We start from the raw sequence: 24732 nt of genomic DNA, 5'->3' as shown, positions 1-24732 counted from the left end.
TTTATATTGGCAAAAGCCCTATTGTAGACACAGTTGTAAAAAAAAGTGCTTTTGCTGGTGTAGCTGATTTTGTTTGGGGGAACAGGTATGAGCTGTACCTGCAAAAGCCGGTATAACCTGTGTCTTCACTGGGAGGGTTTGCCCATATAGATCTCCTGGTATAGCTAGACCAGCAAAACTTTTCTAGTGTAGACTAGCCCTCAGTATCAGATTGTTTATTAGGATATACCATATGTTTAAAAATATAGTTGCTAAAAATGTTTCAGGTATGTATCAAAGCAGCCGTACAGTAGGGATTCTCTTTGTCTTACCAACAGCCTTTACATTATTTCTAAAATGATCGAATATGATCTGGACTTGCTCTTAACTTTCTTGCATCCTTCAGCCTATTTAGGAAAAGGCATACAGGTTTCAATCATGACAAGCATGCTTACTATAAACCCACTGTGATGGGTTGTCACCCCCGGGGTGCAGTCTGGGAGCTGTGGGAACTGCTGTGCCTCTTAATCTGCCAGCTTTGCTGGTCTAACTAACACTGCTTTGTTGATGATTCCAGCCAGCCTCTCCATGCCCTGTTATCACCCAACGTGATAGCTGGTGGCAGCACACACGCACACTGCGCTACCTGAGTGCTTTACCTAAGCTATTCAAAGACAGGCAGGAGGGAACAGCCAATTTCCCAGCTCCTCCAACTTGCACCCTTGCTGGAGTATAAACCCCAAATTATACTGTCGCGCACCGCACAGGGATCTGTACTGTTAGGTCATTAATAAAGTTCACCTTCCCCTTGATGTGGGAAAGATATGTAACAGCTTTTGCTCACAGAGCTGAGATTTTCCCCAGACACTTCACTTAAAGGCACACTGGTCCTGCTAGCCCAGAATCTTGTCTTCCAGCAATGCCTGTTCTGTTCATTCCCTCTGAAGCACCTGGCATTGGCCAATCATTGGGTGATCCATCCCCTGTTGTCCACTCTCAGCTTCAGGCAATCAGAGGCTAGGGACACCCAGGGCATCTTGTGGCACTATTCCCCCATCATCAGTCACCATGCAGAAGAAACCATTATTCTGCAGCTAACAGAAGCTTGTGGCAGAAGGTTTCTTCTCTGAAGGAGACATAAACCTTATGCTAAATACAAGGACACAGGATGTCTCTGTGCCAAATATTGGGATGGAAAGAAAATCTCTTGGAATTTAATGTAAGCTATTTTATGTGTGTATCTCTTAAAACAAAACAAAAAGGTTTCTTTTGTAAAACAAATACGTATAAAAATTCTATACAGTGCATCTAGAGGATGCAGATTTACTGAGACAATTCCATGTACAATCCATGCCTCATCAGACATGGCATTTCTGTTTGAAAACTAAATATTGAAATTTGGGTAATTGCAATGAGTTTCTCAGATACATTTTAATACCTTTTTCTCTCCTCATGCTCCAAAGAGTAAGTAGATTCCTCACTTTTTCACTATTGTGTTCTCTGAGCTTTTAGGCAGGGTGCAGTAAACAGTACATAGAGTCGGTTGTTCTAGTTTTGAAATTAGCGTTCCAAACACTGTCTGGCTGTAATGGAGAAATAACCAATAACGGTGTGTTTGTATTTAGAAACTGGCAAGGTCTTCACGTGGGGTAGAGCAGACTATGGGCAACTCGGAAGGAGTGCAGTGGTTCACGATGGACAAAGACAGCAGGTGCAGAGATCATCTGAGCAGCATTTGGAGCAGTTGTCTAATGTGCCAGTTTCAGTGCCTTGCCTCTCTGGAGCATCTCAGGTAAGGGAAAAATGTCCTTTTCTCAGCTTTAGAATTTCCCCTCTTTGCACAAGTCAAGATGCTCAGAATCATCTCCTGAAAAAACTTTCTTCAAAATGAAGCAAAACCAGCCCTTCCCTCCCACTCAAGTACTCCAAATTTAATTTGATTCAATTATTTGTAATTCTTAAATAATCATTGTGTTCTGAAACAAGTTTGTTCTTGGTAGAAGCAGTGAGTGAGGGATTGGAGTTTTCATTAGCAAAAAGATTGCTTTAGATTTAGTATCTTCTTTAGATGTCAAATTTGAAGAGGAAGTAGTTGCCCCTGTAATACGGTGTAACAGATTAGGTATTAGCCTTACTGTTTTCAGTGTTGCTTTCTTCTGAAGAAATCTGAATATGCTACAGTTTAACCTGTGACCTTCCCGCATTTAACACTGTGTTGCTCATATTGAGTTTCACTCTTAAGGCAGTAGTGTTTTTAGTTTTGAAATAAGAAACAACCTTCCTTTAATGGTGTAGCTGAATCCAGAAGGGACAGATACATTAGTATAACTGGAAAAAATGAAGTTGCACAGTATGACAAGTAGACTGTCATTTGAATGTAATTGAAGATCTCTAAGCACATGATTCATAGTCCCTTGACATCATTGGAAAGACTCCCATTGACTTTAGTGGGCTTTAGATCAGGCCCTAAATGATAGAGAATTTCTCAGAGGTTGGATGTCAATACCGTCAACGAGGACTTTTGAAAAGAGTAGTAGACTTATTTTTGATGAAACTGAACAGTCAAACTTACAGGAGTCAGAGTTAAACTGTTAACAAAGAAAGAGCTTGGAAAATTTGACACTGTTTAAGGAGTACGTTGGTGCTGCAGCCACTGAAATAGAAAGATTAGGCGGAAAACTAGCCTTCTGTACTAAATCAAACAGTGCGAATCTTGAAATTCCTGGAAATTATTAGGTCTTGTAGAACAAAAGCTGGAGCTATTGTTAAACATGAAAATCTTGGTAATAGCCAATATCTTCAGTAGCATTACCATTTTAGAATAATGAGAGTTTTTCTAGTGATGACTGTCACAGTCCCCAAAGTAACTGCACCCCTTCATGATCTTCTTGGGTGACTACACTTAGGGCTCTATCCTCTAGCTATCATGTTTCTTAGGGTGGGATCCTGCTATCCACTCCCTAAGGACCAGGGAGTTAGACTGCAGACTCCTGTGATTCACTGTGATTACCTCAGCAGCTCTGACTTTAGTTCAGTACCTGCAGTCCTATTTTCTCAGGGGCAATGATACAGTTAACCAGTGACTGCCTGCTTTTATAAAACAAAGTACTATGCAGAACAAAAGCATTACCAATGAATCATACCTTAAAAACAATAAAAAGCTTATATGCAGGTCTTGTCTTACCAGACAGTCACCAGTCTTCTTCATGGAGACCCCGATAAAGGCCCTTTTCACAGGGTCTGTGTCTCTCGGTCAGAGTTTTATGTCAGTTCTTGAATCGTGTATGAGTGAAGCTGTTTCTTCATACAGTTTAACATTTTTTACCAGATCAAACTAGTATATATTATTGCCTCTGGGGAGTGAAACTGACACTGAGAATTTGCATTCTCTCTTCCCACCCCCTGCAAGTGACTTTGGGTCCTATAGAAAATGTTTTAATTTCCTCATTTAGCCAGGAGTGCAATCACTAGCCAGCCCACAAAAATACATACATTTATAAAGTTGATATGATAGTCTTTGAATATCCCATGTGTCCATAGCATCTGTTGTATCTCAGTACAGTAGTTTCTGAATATTCCAGGCTACCAAAGCATGGCATTTGTCACAACGTCCATGGGAAAATATTGTACAAATAATCTAGTTAAGCACCAAATTATACCTTTCTGTAATTGCAGGTAGTGTAAAGGCTTTGGAAAATATGAAACTAGCTATTTGTCCAATAGCTTCTGGGTGCTACAATACAATGCAACATATTATTATAGAGTGCTTTTCATCTCAGGATTTCAAAGCATGTCACACGCCTCCATGAAGCCTCGCGACACCCCAGTGAGGTGATATCTATCATTACCCTCATTTCATGGGTAGACTGAGGCAAAAAAGTAAAGTGACTTGTGTAAGACCACACAGCAAGTGTCAGGGTTCACTCCCCACTCTGAACTCTGGGGTACAGATATGGGGACCCACATGAAAGACCCCCTAAGCTTATATTTTACCAGCTTGGGTTAAAACTTCCCCAAGGTACAATTCCTTTCCTTGTCCTTGGACGGTGTTGCTGCCACCACCAAGTGATTTACAAAAAAATTCAGGAAAAAGGTCACTTGGAGTCCCCATTCCCCTAAAATATTCCCCTGATCCCCTTTGCCTCCTTTCCTGGGGAGGCTTGTGAATACCGACCAGACCCTTTGTCTCTAGGACGCTGAAAATCAATCAGGTTCTTAAAGGAAGAACTTTATTTAAAGAAAGGGTAAAAGAATCAAACCTGCAAAATCAGGATGAAAAGTAACTTTACAGGGTAATAAAAAGATTTAAAACACAGAGGATTCCCCTCTGGACTCAACTTCACAGTTACAAAAAGGGAATAAAACTACCTTTTATCACAAGGAAAATTCACAAGCTAAAACAAAAGATAATCTAACTCATTTCCTTGCCTTGCTTAAAATGTTTGTAATCTTAGATGGATCATTTCAGGAGATGTTTTACCTGCCTGGTCTCTCTCTCTCTGTCGGGAGAGGGAACAAACAAAGAGAGCACAAACAAGAACCTCCCCCCCCCCCCTGCAGATTTGAAAGTATCTTCTTTCCTTATTGGTCCTTCTGGTCAGGTGCCAACCAGGTTATTTGAGCTTCTTAACCCCTTACAGGTAAAGCAATTCAGTACAGCTGCAAGGGGGGATTTTATGCTACCCTTTTCTTTATGTTTATGATAGCAAGTAGTGGCAGAACCAGGAATAAAAACTGAGTCCTAGCTCAAAGTCCTTTGCTCTAACCACTAGACCATGCACAACATTATTACTATTAACTTTTATATGTATTATGGGTAATGTGTAGAGATCTCAATCAGGAGGAGTCTGCAGTCTACCGATAAGATTTACATCTTAATTTAAAGTGCAAATTGCAGTGTGAGCATCACACCAGACAGAGGGAAGAAGGAAGTTGCAGTAAATAGGGTGCTTGTCTGGGATTTAGAATACTTGGGTTCAATTCCTACTCATGAGGGCATTCTGTGCCTAAAAATTCTGCACACAATATTTTAAAAATCTGCACTCTGCAAGTTTTATTTGTCAATAAATAAATGCAGAGGCTCCAGCATGGCAGTGGGGAGCACAAGCCACTGGTTGCACGAAGCTGGGAGATCACCCTGAAGCCTTCCCACCCTCCACCCCAGGGACACGGACTCACTGGTGAGGCAGCACCTGACCCTGACACAGCACAGGGCCTGGGTTTGCCCCAGAAAAACACCCTGGAGCCCTGCCCCTCTGAGCCAGGCACATTAAGTGTGGGGCAGGAAGGCTTAACCAGGCAGGATCCAAGCATGGAGGGGCTCAGTGTGGGGGGGATCCAGGTGTGGGGTGAGAAGATTCTGTGTGGGACAATCTGGGGGCAGGTAGCTCAGTGGGGGGGTCTAGGTGTGGGGAGGATCTGGATGCACAGAGGCTCGTTGGGGGTGTGTGTGTTCCAGGTGCAGGGGCAATGGGACTCTGCAGGGGCTTCCAGGTGAAAGTGGTTGGGGCTCAGTGTAGGGGTCTGGGAGTGGGGGTCTCAGCAGGGGTGTCTGGGTGCTGGGAGAGTGGGGTTTGGTGGGGTGGGGGTCTGGGTGCAGCTAATTGGGGGTTAGTGGTGTGGGGGTCTGGATGTGGGGGCTCATGGTGGTGCAGGGGGGTGGGGCTTGTCAGGTTGGGTGTTTGAGTGCAGGGAGCTCATTAGGGGGTGGTCTGGGTGCAGGGGTGGGGGTCCAGAGGCAGGGTGTCTGGATGCAGGGGGCTCCAGATGCAGGGGTTGAAGTTCAATAGGGTGGGATTCGGGTATGGAAGGCTAGGGGGGGTTCTGGGCATACAGGGTGAGGCTTGGCAGGGGTGTCTCGGAGGCCCAGATGCACGGGAGTTGGGCAGATGGGGGAGCAGCTCGCTCTACAATGACCCCTCCTCCTGCAGCTGAGGAGTGATGGGGACAGGAAGCAGGGGAGGATGCTGAGCTTCCTGCCACTGGGAGAGGTTTCTGGGAGTGAGTCTGACACAGCCCCAGCCACTCTTTGCAGGGAAAGGGGAAGTCCCGTCCTCTTCTGCCTTCAGCGCAGCCACGACTAGCAACTGATCCTGGCTCAGGATAGGAGCCACTGGCTGGAGTGTCCACAGCGCTGTGGTGATTTACCTCTCTGCCGGCTGCTCCAGGTGCCTGAAACAATGTACTTGCGCAGCTAGGGAGTGCTGCATGACTGCTCTTGCAGCTTTCCTTTGCTTCCCTGTCACAGTCATTTTTCTGTGGGGAAGCAAAGAAATCTGCAGGGGATATGAATTCTGCACATGCGTAGTGGCGCAGAATTCCCCCGGGAGTAAATTCCCTGCTTCACCATAGACTTCCTTTGTGACTTGTTCTCTCTGTCCCTGAGTTCCCCATCTGTAAAATGGGGATAATAACACTGGCCTACCTCTTAGGATTGGTGTGACAATAGATACATTAAAGATTGCAAGGCACTAAGTACCTGAGATAGTTAAGATATTTGGTTGCTTGTAGTTCTTTGGGGAGGTAGGTTCTAAATGCCCAAATCAATGAAAGTGACAATACCTAGATGTACAGTAATTCATAAACAGCAACAAACTTCACCTCTGACCCAGGGAATTGAATGGTTGTAGACATCTGCTTTTCCATTTGACTCCAATTATCGTCCTGCATGTGCTTCTGTTCAGTTCATCCTTTACTAATGTTATACTCTTAGGCTGGGAATTTGAGTTCGTGTTAATCAGTGCCCTAAGTGGAGGCGAGCTGCGGTGGTGGTGGGCGCGGGGAGGGCCACAGGAAGTAACCCGGGGGGGAGCAGAGGAACTGCCCCCCCAGCTCACCTCCCCTCCACTGCCGCCTGCTCCCCCGAGCACGCCACTGCTCTGCTTCTCCCCGCTCCCTCCCAGGCTTGCCTGGGAGGGAGGGGTAGGAGGGGAATGCGGCGCGCCCGGGGAGGAGGTGGGGCCGGGGATTTGGGGAAGGGGTTGGAATGGGGTGGGGAAGGGGCGGAGTTGGGGCGGGGCTGGGAGGGCACAGGAACATTTTTTTGCTTGGGGCGGCAAAAAACTTGGAGCCAGCCCTGTTTGTAAGTTTATATAAAATTGACTGAAATGAATTTTTGGCAAGGCTATAATCTGCTGGTTGCTTATTGACTTGAGTTAGCATCGTTTAAAAATACAAGGGGAAAATTGTGTTCAGATAATACTCAGGGCCAAACATAAATAAGTTTGCTTTTTATTGTCATTTAAGGCTGCTCTCCTGTCCTTAATGCAGACTGTAATCCCTACTATGCAGCTTCTTGCCTCTACTCATGTGGTTGACCTACTACTTTCTCCTGCAAGGGGTGGTGATTGTTCTGTGTTGCAAATATTCATGATGCCATATCAGTCTGGACTGAAAATCTCCTTGTTTCTGAGTGAACCATATGTTACTTTAATGTAGCTTAATTCCATTACATGTATTCACTTGGAAATATTGTTCTTGGGAACTATAAGCAAAATCTTTTTCTTTTTTCTTCTTTCAATGTAAACAATGAGACTCAAAAATCAATAAAAAGGACAATCTTACAGCAGCACAATGACTGTCCAGCAGTTTTAAAGGGTTTACTTCTTTCAGTGATAGCTTAAGCTTATAAAGAGTTAGTATCTGTATTGGAATCATGAAGCATCATGTGTTTAAATCTACTGAATAATTATATTGCAGATAAATAGATTATTTCCCTTTCTGTGCAGAATAAGTCACTGAGAAGAAATTTCAAGTTTGTGCTGAAATCAGTTGTGTGGCATTATGCATGAGGTGCTTTTGTGTTGTATGGGGTCCTTGATTGGGTCTCTTAGGTATATCTGATTCGTTTATTGCATGATGTACATTCATATCCGCTGCTCTTGAGATGAAAGGACAAATGGAGATTAAATACAAATGGACTGAAATTTGATTAGCCTCTCTGTTTAGTGAATGTTACAAAGATCTAGTTGATCATTTTCTTCTTCTCAAAATGCTTCTCCAGCCTGTCTGGTATTTTTGGTCTTAATAGCTACTCTTTTACTGTTTGTGATATGTTTTGCATGTCATTCATTGCAGCAAACATTCACAGTAAGCAATAAACTGACTGAGAAGAAGTCATTATATCTGACTAAATGGCTTTCACTAAATTGAAAGGAAGAAGGGATATTTTCTCTCTGGGAATAAAGAATTGCCTTCACATACAGCCACATTTTGATTGTAGCTCTAATCTCACTAAAGGAAGTTCTGCTAGTTTGTAGCTGTTCAGGGCAGTGAGCACTGGAGTTTCTTAATGAAAAGAAAAATTAGAGCAGTGAAGTGAAAAAATGACTTGCTGCTTTACAGTGTCACCATCAAATGAATGGCTGTGTGCTTAGTCCACCCCATCCATATCAAGCCAGTGTAATAATGGAGTCTGCAGGGGGTCTACCACGCATCTCAGGGCTGGAGACTGAGAATACCCTATCAGCTGGAGTAGCTGCTCCTGGGCCTGTTGTGTGGCTCCCCGTACCCTGCCCTGCCCCCTTGAGGGAGCCAGTGTGGAGACCTTTCCCGCGGCGTGTAGGGATTGTGCAAGCACTCCCATGTGGCCACTTCCCCTGTGCAGGGCATTAGTGGTGCAGTGTGTGTTGCACTGGCCTTCTGTGTCTGGGGTGAATTTTACTGTGCAGTTAGGTACAGCTGGCTTTGTTAATACGTGACCCTCTTTGCTGCACTAATTGATTCCTTTGTTCGTCCATAGGCCTTTGAAAGTCATGTGCTTTTATTTTTTCCCCACATCACTATATTATATAGATATATAAATAATATTGTTCTTGCAAGTGATCAAGCTGCTAGCTACAAAGTACACAATCTCAGCTGCTACGATAAAGTGACAAATCTCCCTGGGGAATTTTGCCTCTAGACTCCTGTAAATGGAGTAAAGGGAAACCCTAATATTTTGGAATAATATACTTCAATAAAGACCCAATATGAGAAAATCTACTTCAGACTACTCTTCTAGTTTATATTGTGACTTCTGATGGTAAGTCAATAAATATTTCTTAAAATCTTAATCATAGCTTTATTTATAAAACATGTCAGCAATGGAATGAAAATGAGCACTTGGCAAGATAACATATTCATGACCTTAGAGTTACATATTACCTGCATAGCTCCGCGGCAGAGTGCTGAGAGCCAGTGGTGGACCCAGCACTCTGATCACTTAAGCCTTAGCTAGTTCCACCAGGAAAGGCCTGATGGAGGAGGAGAGAACTTTATTGCCTAAGCAGAGTGTGGGGGGAGAGGGGTTTGGTGAGCTAAGGAGCTAATTATCCCACCAACTGGGGAGGCTAGTTAAAAACACAGGAAGGAAGAGCAAAGGGGAAGGCTAGCAGAGCCCATAGGAAGAAAGGTCTCAGACTGGAGAGGTCTCTTTTGCTTCCGTTCCGTGGAGAAAAAGCTGAGGATTAGGAAAAACGGTAAATAGACTTGCTGCACAGGATTCTGACGGGGCCTTTTTGGTGAGGGTAATAAAAATTCATAGAGGTGATAACCAATCAAAAGACATCTTGGACTGTTTGTGAGGGATCTTAGGACAGGAGAGGAGTCTGCCCTGTTACAAGTTCATAGTACAGATTATCCCGATCTTAATCCTGACCCTGTTTTGGTTCCTTTATACTGCTGTCACTGTGCAAAGTGTCCAGAAAGCTACTGGATCGCTACAGCTAGTGATTCCCCAGCATGGGGTTGGCCCCAGTTGGTGGAGAAGTGGCACAGGTTGTTTCCACCCACTTTCCTGCAGCCCCTAATGTAAGGTGCGTGGTGGGCTAATTCCTGCAGGAAGGGATCATGGCTGGAGCGCACTGCTTTCCAGTAATCCCCGGCTGGCAGACAGCCCTTTTACACCATAGCCAGCCGGGTGTGCTTTAGAGCAGCCTGGGGGATATTGGATGCAGCTGAAAGTTGGGGCACCAGAACGCCAAACTTCTTTCAGTGTTGGAAGTTTGTTCCATCTCCAAATCTTTCATACGTGGTACATTCTGGACAGTATAAAGGTTACTTCTGAGCTCCAGTTCAAGTATTATTAATGCTCCTAGAAAAAACTGCCACTATAATGACCACTTGAAGGAATACATTTGTTTCAGTTTATTCTTTTTATAAAAAACATGGTAGGCTTTGAGGTATTATCTATGACCCAGTCCGGGGGTGGGTGTCCATTCCTCAATTCAGTAACTCTCACTAATGTTAATAGTCCATATGCATGTACAGTTGTGGTAATTTTGAATGTGTTATTAGAAAACATATGCTTGGTTTTGGAGGAGCATAGAATAATTTGCCCTGTAACCTATGTGGGGGCAGATTATCCCACATCTGCCTACTGTGGTGTAATTAAAACTTTCTCTGAAGCATCTTGTTCTGGCCAGTCAAAGACAGGATACTGGACTAGTTGGAATTAGAGGCTGATCCAGCATGGCAGTTCCTGTATTCCTATATACCCAAACCATGGATGCAATAAGATGTTCAAAGGACTATGGCTGCTTCAGAGAGAGAATGTAGACCCCTTAGGTAGGCAAAACGGTGTTATGATGCTATAGATGCCTTTCATAGGGTAAACATACCTTATTTCCAGCGTTCTAGATTTCATAGAATCATGGAAGATTAGGGTTGGAAGAGACCTCAGGAGGTCATTGAGTCCAACCCCCTGCTCAAAGCAGGACCAATTCCCAACTAAATCATCCCAGCCAGGGCTTTGTCAAGCTGAGCCTTAAAATCCTCTAAGGGTGGAGATTCTACCACCTCTCTAGGTAACCCATTTCAGTGCTTCACCGCTCTCCTAGTGAAATAGTGTTTCCTAATATCCAACCTAGACCTCCCCCACTGCAACTTGAGACCATTGCTCCTTGTTCCGTCATCTGCCACCACTTTGAACAGCCTAGCTCCATCCTCTTTGGAACCCCCCCCTTCAGGTAGTTGAAGGCTGCTATCAAATCCCCCCCTACTCTTCTCTTCTGCAGACTAAATAAGCCCAGTTCCCTCAGCCTCTCCTCATAAGTCATGTGCCAGAGCTCCCTAATAATTTTTGTTGCCCTCCGCTGGACTCTCTCCAATTTGTGAATATCCTTTCTGTAGTGGGGGGCCCAAAACTGGATGCAGTACTCCAGATGTCGTCTCACCAGTGCTGAATAGAGGGGAATAATCACTTCCCTCGGTCTGCTGGCAATGCTCCTACTAATGCAGCCTAATATATCGTTGGCCTTCTTGGCAACAAGGGCATGCTGTTGAATCATATCTAGCTTCTTGTCCACTGTAATCCCCAGGTCCTTTTCTGCAGAACTGCTGCTTAGCCAGTCAGTCCCCAGCCTGTAACAGTGCATGGGGTTCTTCTGTCCTAAGTGCAGGCCTCTGCACTTGTACTTATTGAACCTCATCAGATTTCTTTTGGCCCAATCCTCCAATTTGTCTAGGTCACTGGACCCTATCCCTACCCTCCAGCCTATCTACCTCTCCCCCCCAGCTTAGTGTCATCCGTGAACTTGCTGAGGGTGCAATCCATTCCATCATCCAGATCATTAATAAAGAAGTTGAAGAAAACCGGCCCCTGGGGCACTCTGCTTGATACCGGCAGCCAACTAGACATTGAGCCGTTGATCACTACCCGTTGAGCCTGACAATCTAGCCAGCTTTCTATCCACCTTATAGTCCATTCATCCAATCCATACTTTTAAAACTTGCTGGCAAGAATACTGTGGGAGACCGAATCAAAAGCTTTGCTAAAGTCAAGATATATCATGTCCACTGCTTTCCCCTCATCCACAGAGCCAGTTATCTCCTCATAAAAGGCAATCAGGTTGGTCAGGCATGACTTGCCCTTGGTGAATCCATGTTGAGTGTTCCTGATCACCTTCCTCTCCTCCAAGTACTTCAAAATGGGTTCCTTGAGGACCTGCTCCATGATTTTTTCCAGGGACTGAGGTGAGGCTGACCAGTCTGTAGTTCTCCGGATTTTCCTTCTTCCCTTTTTTAAAGATGGGTACTACATTTGCCTTTTTCCAATCGTCCAGGACCTCCCCCGATCACCATGAGTTTTCAAAGATAATGGCCAATGGCTCTGCAATCACATCAGCCAACTCCCTGAGAACCCTCGGTTGCATTAGATTTGGACCCATGGACTTGTGCATGTCCAGGTTTTCTAAATAATTCTTAACCTGTTCTTTCACCACTGAGGGCTGCTCACCTCCTCCTCATACTGTGCTGCCCAGTGCAGCAGTCTGGGAGCTGACCTTGTCTGTGAAGACAGAGGCAAAAAAAGCATTGAGTGCTTCAGCTTTTTCCATATCGTCTGTCATTAGGTTGCCTCCCCCATTCAGTAAGGGTCCCACACTTTCCTTGACCACCTTGTTGCTAACATACCTGTAGAAACGCTTCTTGTTACCCTTCATATCGCTTGCTAGCTGCAACTCCAGTTGTGCTTTGGCCTTCCTGATTACACTCCTGCATGCTCGAGCAATATTTTTATATTCCTCCCTAGTCATCTGTCCAAGTTTCCATTTCTTGTAAGCTTCCTTTTTGTGTTTAAGCTCACCGAAGATTTCTCTCATTTGTATCATTCCCAAAGACTTGGTCTTGTCATTTATTTGTATTGAACTTTGCTACCCTGAGATATACTTGAAAACATGATTTCTTGCCTTATTGAGGGAGAAGATGGTTTTGTGACAGGACTGGAAATCATGTTATTGGCTCTGCTGCAGATGATGTGAGTGGCAGCTGTTTCCCTATCTTTAAAAATGAGGTAATAAATATTCACAAAGTGCTTTGAGGACCTTTAAGGGAACAAACTATGGGCTTAATGCAAAGCCCATTGAAGTCACTGGGAATCTTTCCATTGCCTTCAGTGGGTACTGGATCAGGCCCTGCATAAGTGCAAAATATTATAGCTCACCATGATTAAGATGTTTAATGTTCTTCATATGGTGTCTGTATAGAATCCTTTATAGCCTTCTTTTATGGGAAGCCAACATACTCCATGAGTCTTCCTGTATGAATTAAAAATAAATGATAAATAATAATTGACCTCTGATTGCTTTACAAAGGTTAATACACACTTTTAACCCCATTATACAGATAAGGGAAACTGAGACAGAGAGAGTTTGACTTTCCCAAGTTCCTATGTTGAGTCGGGCAAAGTTGAGTAGAGAAACCTGGGGTCCTGACTCAGTCTCATTGTCAAATCACTTAGACCTCTTTTACACTCTAATGATCAGGACACTGTCACTCAGCTTCACTGCACTCTTCTCATCTGTATATGGTTTGGTCAGCTGTTGTAAATTGGTATAACTCAATTGAAACCACCAGCTGAGAATCTGGCCCTATATTTCTTTTGTGGCTAAAGAGCTCACGTTCATTTGCTCAGCTAACTCTGACCTGTTCTCTTCAGAAGTACAGCACCACTTAAGTGAAGTCCTGAAGTGTTGGGACTGTTGTAGGTAAGCTCCACTGTGAATACATTGAGGCACTGATTGCTGCTGAAGCTTCACTTTGGTTGACATCGTGAATTAAAGATGAGGCTCTCCTGAAACTACCTTATTGGGTAATTTGGGATACGCTTCCTCATTATTATTTATAAATGATTATCTGTTAAGTACTAACAGTGTATTCTGTACTGTACAGAACTCAGGATGACACTATTCTTGCTCCAAGGAGCTCAACATCAAAATAGACAGGCAGAACAGCTCACACATATAAATGCTTTGGATGACTGGAGAAAGAACTCAGTGGAGCTACACCAATTTTAATACTGGGTGTGAGGCTGCATTTCTTCCTTAGCAGTTAGTAGGCTTTGTGGAAGACATGGAAAGGGAAAGGGATTTGAATGAAGTGTGCTCTCTAAACCATAATATCATCCTATCCAGAAAAGGAGCTTGGCTGGTTTTGCTGTGTCACTGGCAGTTCTGCCTCATTCTGGTGATGACTCTGTGAATGGGGACATGTCCTTTTTGCTAGTATTTATAGAGTGCCTGTGGCAGGGTGAGGAGGACTAGCACATCACTACCAATCCATCTTCTCTGTACATTTGGAACACTTGGGGTTGCTGAGTAAACTCACAGGCTTTCATGAGAGACACCTGTGGATCCAGAGCTCTGTTTTAATGTACTCAGTTTAGTATGAGAGGGAGCTCTGGTCTAATAATTAAATCAGAGAATTGGGAATTATTCTGAACTCTGCCATTGATTCATTCTGTCACTCTGGCCGCGTCAGTCAACCTCTCCGTTCTTCTGTTTATACATCCATAAAGCAAGTATATAAAATGTACCTACCTTAAAATGATGGTATGAGACATAATTAACTTATGTCTATAAAATGCATTGAGATCCTTAGATGAAAGGAGCTATATTAATGCATTATCATCTTTTGCCTCAATATCAGTATATTGATTTTATTGCATTGGCATCTAAAAATAATAGAAGAAAACAGTTTCTTTTTTTTTTAGATGCCTTATTGAGTTTAGATTTTACTTTTGCAATTAACCGCCTTCATTACTAAAGAAATTTTTTTTAAATTAAAAACACAGTTAAAATTAAATTTCCTTTCTTTTACTCTTCTTATCCCCACATATTTTTTTAAAGAACTTCTCCTCATTTCTTTGTTTGTGGGATATGCCGGTGGTGTCTGTCTCAGAGAGAGGTGCAAATTAACAGTGTGGTGTTGGAAACTCGCTTACCAAAGAGAGGCTCCCTAACCTTATAGTGTTTTGAGTCTGAAATAGAACTGAGATCAGGTGCCTGCGGGGTGTGTCATAGAAAAGAGCTGGAGTACCGATGAGCTGCTAATTTGGTCAAGAGTTGTTGCACAGATGAAAAGGTTTTGTTTCTGCTATCTCAGTCTATCAGATGGATGTGTTAAGTACCTGCATTCTGATACTTCATTATAAATGAGAAAAATGTACCCCATGTCATCTGTTTTTATAACTAGTGAGATCAGGAAGAAGCAAGTGTTACACTGGTTTTTAAGGACACAATGCTTTATTTTTGGCTATTGTAATTTAGAATTAGCTCATTATTTTAGCCTAATTCTTAGCTGAGAAGAATATATACAACCTGTCAGTCTGATTGGTAGGTAATGTAACATTCTCTTTTCTGTCCGTAGAGGCTTTATCCAGTTGGCTCTTGAGACTGATTACCTCTGAGAAACTGAATTGTCTGATTTCTCCTTGATTTGTGTTTAAGATACATTGATAAAATAGCAGTATAAGGATGTTCACTTTAATTTCTTGTAAACAGGGAGCATCAATTTCCTGGCTTCTCAGTTTATCTTACATGATACTGAAATGTACACAAGTGGAATAAATAAAGGCTCAAGGGTAATAAGTTCCTAATGTAATTCACTAATGTTTGTGTCAGTTAAAAATAGAGATAAAAGTTTGTGTTGAAACTATTAAAACTACCTCAGGTAAAAATGGTATTGAGGTTGTCAAAGGAATATAAAAACAGATACTCTTGATTTTTTTCTCTTTAAGGTGTTAAACTAGTTGTAGCAATTAGTTTAGTAGTGAAAAAGCAAGTTACTAATCCATGAGATTTCCAGTGAAAACTCAACCAGCAAATATGGTTGCTGCCTAAGAGTTGCTAAGATAGCTGTGATTCAGAGAAGCAAGCCTCTGTAGGATAGAACTTGAGCATGTCCTGAAATTGTATGTGCTTATGTCCACTGAAATCAAGCTTTAAAATTAAGCATGTGTTTCAGTGCTGTCTTGAATTGGGGCCATCTGTTGTAGGCTGCAGAAGGAGTAAGCCAGGGGCTGTCTTAGGTATCTTGGTACCTTAGTTGGAGAATATATTAAGGCCTTTCTGTCCCCTTCACAACCCACAGAGACAAAAGGTGTCAATGATACTGACAATACTATAAAATAGAACAAAAAAGACGAGATAAAAAATAATCTCTATTCACATTCTTCAGGGATTCTCCTAGAATACAGCCTTAGAGGCAGGAACTAAAAAATAAGTTTTGTTTGTCATTTTGGCCAGGTCTCCTTCTTTCTCTTTTTCATTCTCTTTCTCCTTTCATATAAGAAACTGAGGGTGGTAACATAGGGACGTAGAACAGGAAGGGACCTCCTGAGTAATGGAGACAATTCCCCTGATATCACAGGGAATTCTTGTCATTTATCAAACTTCATCTTAAAACTAGTTGTTTGTCCCGAATACTCCTATTGGGAGTCTGTTCCAGAACCTCACTCCTCTGATGGTTAGAAATCTTCTTCTAACATGAGTTCGAACTTTTAACAACTTCTTGAAACCCATTCAAAACCCATCAATTAAATACTTGTCCTATCTCATACAAACATGTTCCCAGTTCATAATGGTAATATTGTGACCTTGTTAGAGTGGTGGTAAAAAGCTGTTCCTGTACATCCCTGCGCTGGCTACCTGCACGGTGGGTAGCAGTGAGGGAGAGGAAGAAGAATCCACAGACCCATTTGCATAGGTGGGTGAGAGAGAATGGAATCCCTCCAACATGCTGGCCAAGCTGCGCTGTGCCAGAGAGAGCGGACACAATTTACTCCAACTTCAAAACACCTGGGAAAAGGGAGGGATATTGTGAGTTGGTGAGTCATAGCTTTTCTTACAGACTGTTTCTGGGGCAGCATAACACCATGCTGCTCCCAGCACTGCACTCATGGTCAAGTGACAGCTGAGCCCCATTGGCGATTGTTAAATATTTTTACTATTCTAGCAAAAGCTAGTAATGCTTTCAGTGCCAGGCATGCACATGGTGCAATATAATTACTACCTACAAATAATTTATCATGTACAGACCTGTAAAAATAAACTAATAGTATGTCTAAATACAATGAAGTCTGTGTGAAAAGCTGCCTATCATAATACATAGCTCTTAGATAGCACTTTTCATCAATAGATCTCAAAGCACTCTACAAAGTAGGCTAGCATCACTATCCCCATTTTATAGAAGGGGAAACTGAGGTATAGAGAAATAAGTAATTTGCCCATGGCCTACCCGCAGGCCAGTGGCAGAGCTGGGCATAAAACCCAGGTCTGCTGAATTTGAATCCGGTGTTCTATTCACTGAGCCTCAGTGCTCTGAAGAGAAACTGAAGTATTAGCCTGTCTGGAGTGGCTTATGTGCATGCGTGCCAACCTCAGGGCAGACTGTCCGGGAACGGGGCACAATCCCCAAACTTGTTGTGTGTTCTAGAATTAGATTTCACCAACCAAGTAACAAGTGTGAACTCCTAAAACATTATAACATCCCTAACATGGAGTCACAGGCAGTCCTATTAGCTACTCTGCTCTGTCTTACCACCTCAGGCAAGCATGACTTTGTGGTAGATGGTCACAGTACACCAAAGATCACAAAATGTTCAGGTTACTCCCAGTTCTGAAGGACAAGTCACTTACCCCAGGTCAATTTGCACCTTAGATCTCTCCCCAAGGATAATGCTTGTAGCTAGTCCTGTAACAAATTAACTAAAGGTTTATTAACGAGAAAAAAAGTCATTTACAAAGTTAAAGCAGGTAAACCTGCCCCACACACAAACGAGTTAGTCGGGTTTCAAAAGCTAATAGCAACTTCTATAGTAAGCAGACTCTGTATATCCTTTAGGGCTAAGCCTGGCAAAACAGCTGGGGACTCCTTGCATATGCTTAGGCTATGTCTATGCTACCACTTATGTCGGTATAACGTATGTTGCTCAGGGGAGTTGTCATAAACAGTTAGTTAAGGGTTAAGGTCTCTTTTACCAGTAAAGGGTTAACAAGCAGTACCTGATGAACACCTGACCAGAGGACCAATCAGGGACAAGATAATTTCAAATCTCTGTGGAAGGAAGTTTTTTTCTGTGTTTTTTTTTGTTTGAGTTGAGTCTCTCTTTGGAGCTAAGGGAGTCCAGACACCTTTTTCAAGTCCTCCAAGATTTCTGCAGTATTGTTCATCTATTCAGGCTAGTAAGTGTTAAACAGGCGAACTAGTATTATAAGTTTATTTCTACATTTGCAGTTGTGTGTTTTGCTGAAGGAATAACTTTATTTTTGTTGCTGTTACTTTGCTTTTACTGAGAAAGAAAGGGGGAGGGGGAAATCTCTCCAGGTTTATAAGTTAGACCCTGTGTATTGTTCCATCCTGGTATTACAGAGATAGAGTACTTTCTTTTTGTTCTTTTAATAAACTCTTTTCTTTTTAGGACTTGATTGATTCTTCTCTTGTTTGCATTTTCAAGGGAAGGGGAGGGGGAGGTGAGTCCCTCTTTGTGTTGAGTCAAGGATTTGACTCGGTGTGTAATCTCTCCGGAGCAGGCTGGAGAGAGGGAAGGGGGGGGAGGGGAACTGGCTGTTTCTCTCTCTCTGGTGAGATTCAAGGGGTTTGAATCTGGGTTCCCCAGGGGAAGTTTGGGGGACAGGCAGTGTGTTACCCACTTTAAACTTAACTGGTGGCAGCAGAACCGGATCTAGACTAAGATTAGTTTAGAGCAGCCCATGCAGGTCCCCATCTTGGAACCCAAAAGCTCCAAGTGGGGGAGAAGACCTGCGACAGGAGTGAATAAACCACCCCCCCGAAGGACATAAATTACACCGAACTAAGCGCTGGTGTGGAGAGCTGCTCCCACCGACATAGCTGCTGCGGCTTGTTGGGAGCAGATTAATGAAGTCGACGGGAGAGCTCTCTCCTGATGGCTTACAGTAGCTACATGAGAGCTTACAGTGCAGTGCAGATGTGCCGCTGTAGGCTACGTAGTGTAGCCACAGCCTTGGAAATACTCACCCCTCAGAGTCCAAGCAGCATAGGAATAAGAAGTTCTCCTTAACAGCCATTTTCATTCCCTTCCCTTGGTGTTTAAACTGTGGTGGGCCGAGGACTTGGGCACATGCCCTCTTCAGGGCTGTGGGGAACCAATAGACAAAGTCTTTGTTCCACTGTGGCCCATTTGGATTCAGTAGTCCTTCCTGACGGGCAGGAGATAACGCCTTCGGTAGGAATCCAGCATTTTGCATTAGGTGAAGTTTTTTTTTTCCTGTTCGGTGAGTTCTGTAGTTCAGAACAAACATTTTACAGTTATAGAACAAACACTTACATATTACCTTTTAGCATGGGATATAGAGGTTATAAGTGAGATTAATGCATGCAGCAATTTACAAGCATTTCATAAAGTCTACACACTGCTCACATTGATGTAAGTCCAATACCTATTTTAACAATACTACACACAGGCGAGACAGAGTGGTTTTCAGCAATGTATTTGTTAGTATTCAGTGAAGCCTAAGGGCCTTGGCATAAGTTGATACCATCACATAGGCAACCTCCTAAGGTTTCCCCAAGTGTAAAAGTTCTGCTTCACCTCATTCTAAGACTGCCTCCGAGGAGCAAATTTATCAATAGCCCTGAGAGCTTGCTTAAAGAGGTTTCACTATATGACATAGCAAATGATGCCATAATACTGTCCAGGCTTAACGGATATGCACACGGACCAGTGCCAAATCCAAATGAAATTATGGTTTAAGGCAAGAGGTTGGTAGAAAATGCCCAAGAGCATGCAGTTTTTCCTACTCAATTTGTCATCAGAACTGTTACAGAAAAGAGATTAACAAATCAATACAGTCTTAAATGAGAGAAAATCGATAGAAAACTGTAGTGGACTGGAACAAAGCTATCAATTTACAGTATTCTGTGCAGAGAACTCTCATCCAAGCCTTCTTTTATTGATGAAAAATGATACAAAAATGGCTATTTTGGGGCAGATTAATTATCTGTTTTACTTGGCTGACCTTCATGACCTCAAGCCTTGCCACATTACATTTGCTGGTCCAGCACTGCTAACTTTTCCTCTTATTAGTGCTCCATTATAGTTAAGGTTTTGCCAAATAGGTTTATAAGTGTGCCATTAAATCGTATGCAAGCTAGAATCGGGCATATAGTGTGCCGCCCCAGGAAAATTCTTCAGCCAACCAACCAAAAGTCAAGAAAAACCTTTTTTTTTATAAGAATTAGTTGGAACATGGTCACATAAATTATTTACCTCTTTGCTCACCAGCATTTATAAAAATATCATTACTGTTTTCTTTGTTTTCAAATGAAAACAGCAGAGTTAACATTTGAAAATGGACTCTCTTACTGATGATGTTATACAGGTTATTGGAAAAATATTCAGAGTAACATTGGGATATTGCATTGCGTACTACAAATGGATGACGTGGGGCAGGTCTTAATGGTTCCAAACTAGCTTTTGTTGTGTGTTGAATTGGTACATTGAGCTTTCAGAAATGATTAGATGCTATGTGGCTTTAAACATGGAATAAAGTATCTCTGAATAAAGTATGAACATGGAGTAAAGTATCTCTGGACTGTACTTTGACTATTTCTCTCTGCTGTAAAATTTTCTTTTACTTTTTTGGTATTGCCTTTGAACTTTGAATATGTTCATATTGATACGTTGTTGAGACTGGCACCTTTGCTCCTCTGATGTTCCCAATCTTTACCTCTCTTTAATCCACTTGCTCCATGAACACCTCCACACTTTCTCGCATGTGGCCTGGTCTACACTATATGTTTATGTCGAATTTAGCAGCATTAAATCAAATTAACCCTTCACCCATCCATACAACGAAGCCACTTACTTCGACATAAAGGGCTCTTAAAATTGATTTCTGTACTCCTCCCCGACGAGGGGATTAGTGCTGAAATCGATATCGCTGGTTCGAATTAGGGTTAGTGTGGATGCAATTCGATGGTATTGGCCTCCGGGAGCTATCCCACAGTGCACCATTGTGATCGCTCTGGACAGCACTTTCAACTCAGATGCACTGGCCAGATGTACAGGAAAAGCCCCGTGAACTTTTGAATCTCATTTCCTGTTTGGCCAGTCAAGCTCATCAGCACAGGTGACCATGCAGAGCTCATCAGCACAGGTAACCATGCAGTCTGAGAATTGAAAAAGAGCTCCAGCATGGCCCATATGGGAGGTATTGGATCTGATTGGGGAGACGATTCTGTGCTATCCAAAAGACGAAATGCCAAAACATTTGAAAGTCTCCAAGGGCATGATGGAGAGAAGCCACAACAGGGACTCAATACAGTGCCGTGTGAAAGTTAAGGAGCTGAGACAAGCGTACCAGAAAACCATAGAATCAAACGGACGCTCCGTGGCAGAGCCACAGACATGCTGCTTCTACACTGAGCTGCATGCAATTCTAGGGGGGTCCGCTACCACTACCCCACCTCTGACCGTGGATTCCAAGGAGGGGGTACTCTCAGCCATGCCTGAGGATTTTGCGGACAGGGAAGATGAGGAGGAGGAGGAGGACAAGGGCGACCTTGAGGAGAGCACACAGCACACTGTTCTCCCCAACAGCCAGGATCTTTTTCTCACCGTGACTGAAATACCCTCCCAAGGCGGTATCCCGGACCATGAAGCCGTAGAAGGGACCTCTGGTGAGTGTACCTTTTGTATATATAATACATGGTTTAAAAGCAAGTGTTTTTTTTAATGATTAATTTGCCCTGAGGACTTGGGATGCATTCGTGGCCAGTACAGCTACTGGAAAAGTCTGTTAAGATGTCTGGGGATGGAGCGGAAATCCTCCAGGGACATCTCCATGAAGCTCTCCTGGAGGTACAGCCTTTGCAGAAGGTTTCTGGGGAGAACCAGCCACATGGTAGGGGAAGGGGTAAAGCGATCATCCCAGATAATTGGATGGGGGGGGTTACTTTGGTTTCTGCTGCTGCACGTTAACACGCTGCTTTTATGAAGGTTGCAGAAGCCGAAAGACTATAGCTTACCATGGCCGCCTGTGAGCCAAATTCTGTTGCCCGGCCCTGCGTCTGTGATCTCTAACACCAAAGCCGCAGGCACTCAATGTAAAAGATGCAAAATGTGACCTTGTACCGAAATCACATGTGCTATGTATTGTGAATAGTGTTGTTCACCATGAAAGATTATACCCATTGTTCTGTAATATGTATCTTTTTAAATACTTCTCTCCCTTTTTTCCCTCCCGCAGCTGCAAATTTTTCAAGCCTCCCTTTTCCGTCCTGAAGGCTCTCTCAGATAAGGCGGTGAGAAAAACCGCACGTGCGATTAAATGTTCTCTGAGAATATGCAGTCGACTCGCAATGAAAGAGCTCATCTGATTGAGTGAAAGGACACAGTATCACAGTACAGGAAAGCAACCAATGACCATGAGAACAGGAGGGGCGAACGAGATGAGAGGTGGCGGCAGGAAGATCAGAGGAGGCAGGATGCAACGCTAGAGCTACTGCGGGATCAACGGACATGCTCCGGTGTCTGGTGGAGCTTCAGGAATGGCAGCAGGATCACAGAGTGCCGCTGCAGACCCTGTTTAACTACCCTCCCCAAGTTCCATAGCCTCCTCACCCAGATGCCCAAGAATGTGGGGGGGGGGCGGGGAGGCTCTGTGCACCCTGCGACTCCACCCCAGTGGACAGCCCAAGCAACAGAAGGCTATCATTCAACAAGTTTTGAAGTGGCCTTTTCCTTCCCTCTTCCCCTCCTCCCACACCCCAGCCGGGCTACTTTGTCAGTTCTCTCCCTATTTTTATAATCAGTTAATAAAGAACACATGGTTTTTAAATGATAATGATTTTATTTCCTTTGCAAGCAAGCTATGATCGAAGGCGGGAGGGTGGGTGGCTTACAGGGAATGAGTCAATCAAGGGGGCAGGTTTTCAGCAAGGAGACACAAACAGAACTCTCACACCGTAGCCTGGCCAGTCATAAAACTGGTTTTCAAAGCTTCTCTGATGCACAGTGCTTCCTGATGTGCTCTTCTAATCGCCCTGGTGTCTGGCTGCGCATAATCAGCGGCCAGGCAATTTGCCTCAACCTCCGACCCCACCATAAATGTCTCCCCCTTACTCTCACAGAGATTGTGGAGCACACAGCAAGCAGCAATAACAATGGGAATATTGGTTTGGCTGAGGTCTGAGCGAGTCAGTAAAGTGCGCCAGCGACCCTTTAAACGTCCAAATGCACATTCTACCATCATTCTGCACTTGCTCAGCCTATAGTTGAACAGCTCCTGACTACTGTCCAGGCTGCCTGTGTATGGCTTCATGAGCCATGGCATTAAGGGGTAGGCTGGGTCCCCAAGGATAACTATAGGCATGTCAACATCCCCAACAGTTATTTTCGGGTCTGGGAAGTAAATCCCTTGCTGCAGCTGTTTAAACAGACTAGTGTTCCTGAAGACGCAAGCGTCATGAACCCATCCTGGCCATCCCACGTTGATGCTGGTGAAACGTCCCTTGTGATCTACCAGTGCTTGCAGCACCATTGAAAAGTACCTCTTGCGATTTATGTACTGGCTGCCCTGGTGATCTGGTGCCAAGGTAGGGATATGGGTTCCATCTATCGCCCCACCACAGTTAAGGAATCCCATTGCAGCAAAGCCATCTACTATGACCTGCACATTTCCCAGAGTGCCTTTGGTAGCAGCAGCTCAGTGATTGCTTTGGCTACTTGCTTCACAGCAGCCCCCACAGTAGATTTGCCCACTCCAAATTGATTCCCGACTGACCGGTAGCTGTCTGGCGTTGCAAGCTTCCACAGGGCTATCGCCACTCGCTTGTGAACTGTGAGGGCTGCTCTCATCTTGGTATTCTGGCGCTTCAGGGCAGGGGAAAGCAAGTCACAAAGTTACATGAAAGTGCCCTTATGCATGAGAAAGTTTCGCAGCCACTAGGAATCGTCCCATGCGTGCAACACTATGCGGTCCCACCAGTCTGTGTTTGTTTCCCGGGCTCAGAATCAGCGTTCCATGGTTAGAATCTGCCCCATTAAGACCATGATCTCCAAAGTGCCGGGGCCTGCGCTTTGAGAGAATTCTGTGTCCATGTCCTCATCACTCTTGTCACCGCGCTGCCGTTGCCGCCTCCTTGTCTGGTTTTTCAGGTTCTGGTTCTGCATAAACTGCACGATAATGCGCGAGGTGTTTACAATGTTCATGACTGCTGCGTTGAGATGAGGGGGTTCCATGCTTGCCATGGTATGGCATCTGCACTGAAAAAAGGCACGAAACGATTGTCTGCCGTTGCTCTGGGGAGGGGTGACTGACAACATGGCTTACAGGGAGTGGCTTTGCATCAATGAGAGAAACAAACAACTGTCACACAGAATGGCCCCCTCAAGGATTGAACTCAAAACCCTGGGTTTAGCAGGCCATTGATTTCACAGAGGGAGGGGGGAGCAAATGAATACAAAACAAATCTGGTCTATTTCTTGTTTTGATCCACTCCATCTATCTTTTATATCTTAGGCTGGCAGCAGACGGTTCAGTATGACTGCTAGCCATCGTCATCTCCTGGGTGCTTGGCAGAAGACCCTGCATTACAACTGCTAGCCATCGTTGTCTCCTGGGTGCTCACCAGGAGATGGTGCAGTACGAGTGCTAGCTATCGTCATCTCCTGGGTGCTCGGCAGAAGATGGGACTGACCTGGCTGAGTCACTCCCATGTCTGCCCAGGTGCCCCTGACCGACCACACCGAGGTCGGCTAAAAGAGCACCAGGAGTATGATGACGATGGCTACCAGGCATAATACACCGTCTGCTGCCAAAAGGCAATGAACTGCTGCTGTGTAGCAATGCAGTCCCACGTCTGCCAGCACCCAGGAGACATACGGTGGCGGTCAGCTGAGCGGGCTCCATGTTTGCCGTGGTATGGCGTCTGCACAGGTAACCCAGGAAAAAAAGGTGCAAAACGATTGTCTGCCGTTGCTTTCACGGATGGAGGGAGGGAGAGGGGGGCCTG

General features: G+C 44.0%; 1 protein-coding gene across 5 annotated transcripts in view; it reads left to right on the top strand.

The window, feature by feature from the left end:
- The window catches only part of SERGEF (secretion regulating guanine nucleotide exchange factor), a 245359-nt gene that overhangs the window by 48185 nt on the left and 172442 nt on the right, over positions 1–24732 (top strand). For all 5 annotated transcript variants that reach the window (XM_045016967.1, XM_045016969.1, XM_045016972.1 and 2 more), the window contains exon 9: positions 1605–1771. In XM_045016967.1, coding sequence (XP_044872902.1) covers positions 1605–1771 — 167 coding nt within the window. The remainder of the gene's footprint in view (positions 1–1604; positions 1772–24732) is intronic.

The sequence above is a fragment of the Mauremys mutica genome, chromosome 4 (genome assembly GCF_020497125.1).
Source record: "Mauremys mutica isolate MM-2020 ecotype Southern chromosome 4, ASM2049712v1, whole genome shotgun sequence".
Classification (NCBI taxonomy): Eukaryota; Metazoa; Chordata; order Testudines; family Geoemydidae; genus Mauremys; species Mauremys mutica.
Note: the sequence above shows the minus strand (reverse complement) of the source record. Positions and strands in the feature narration are given on the sequence as shown.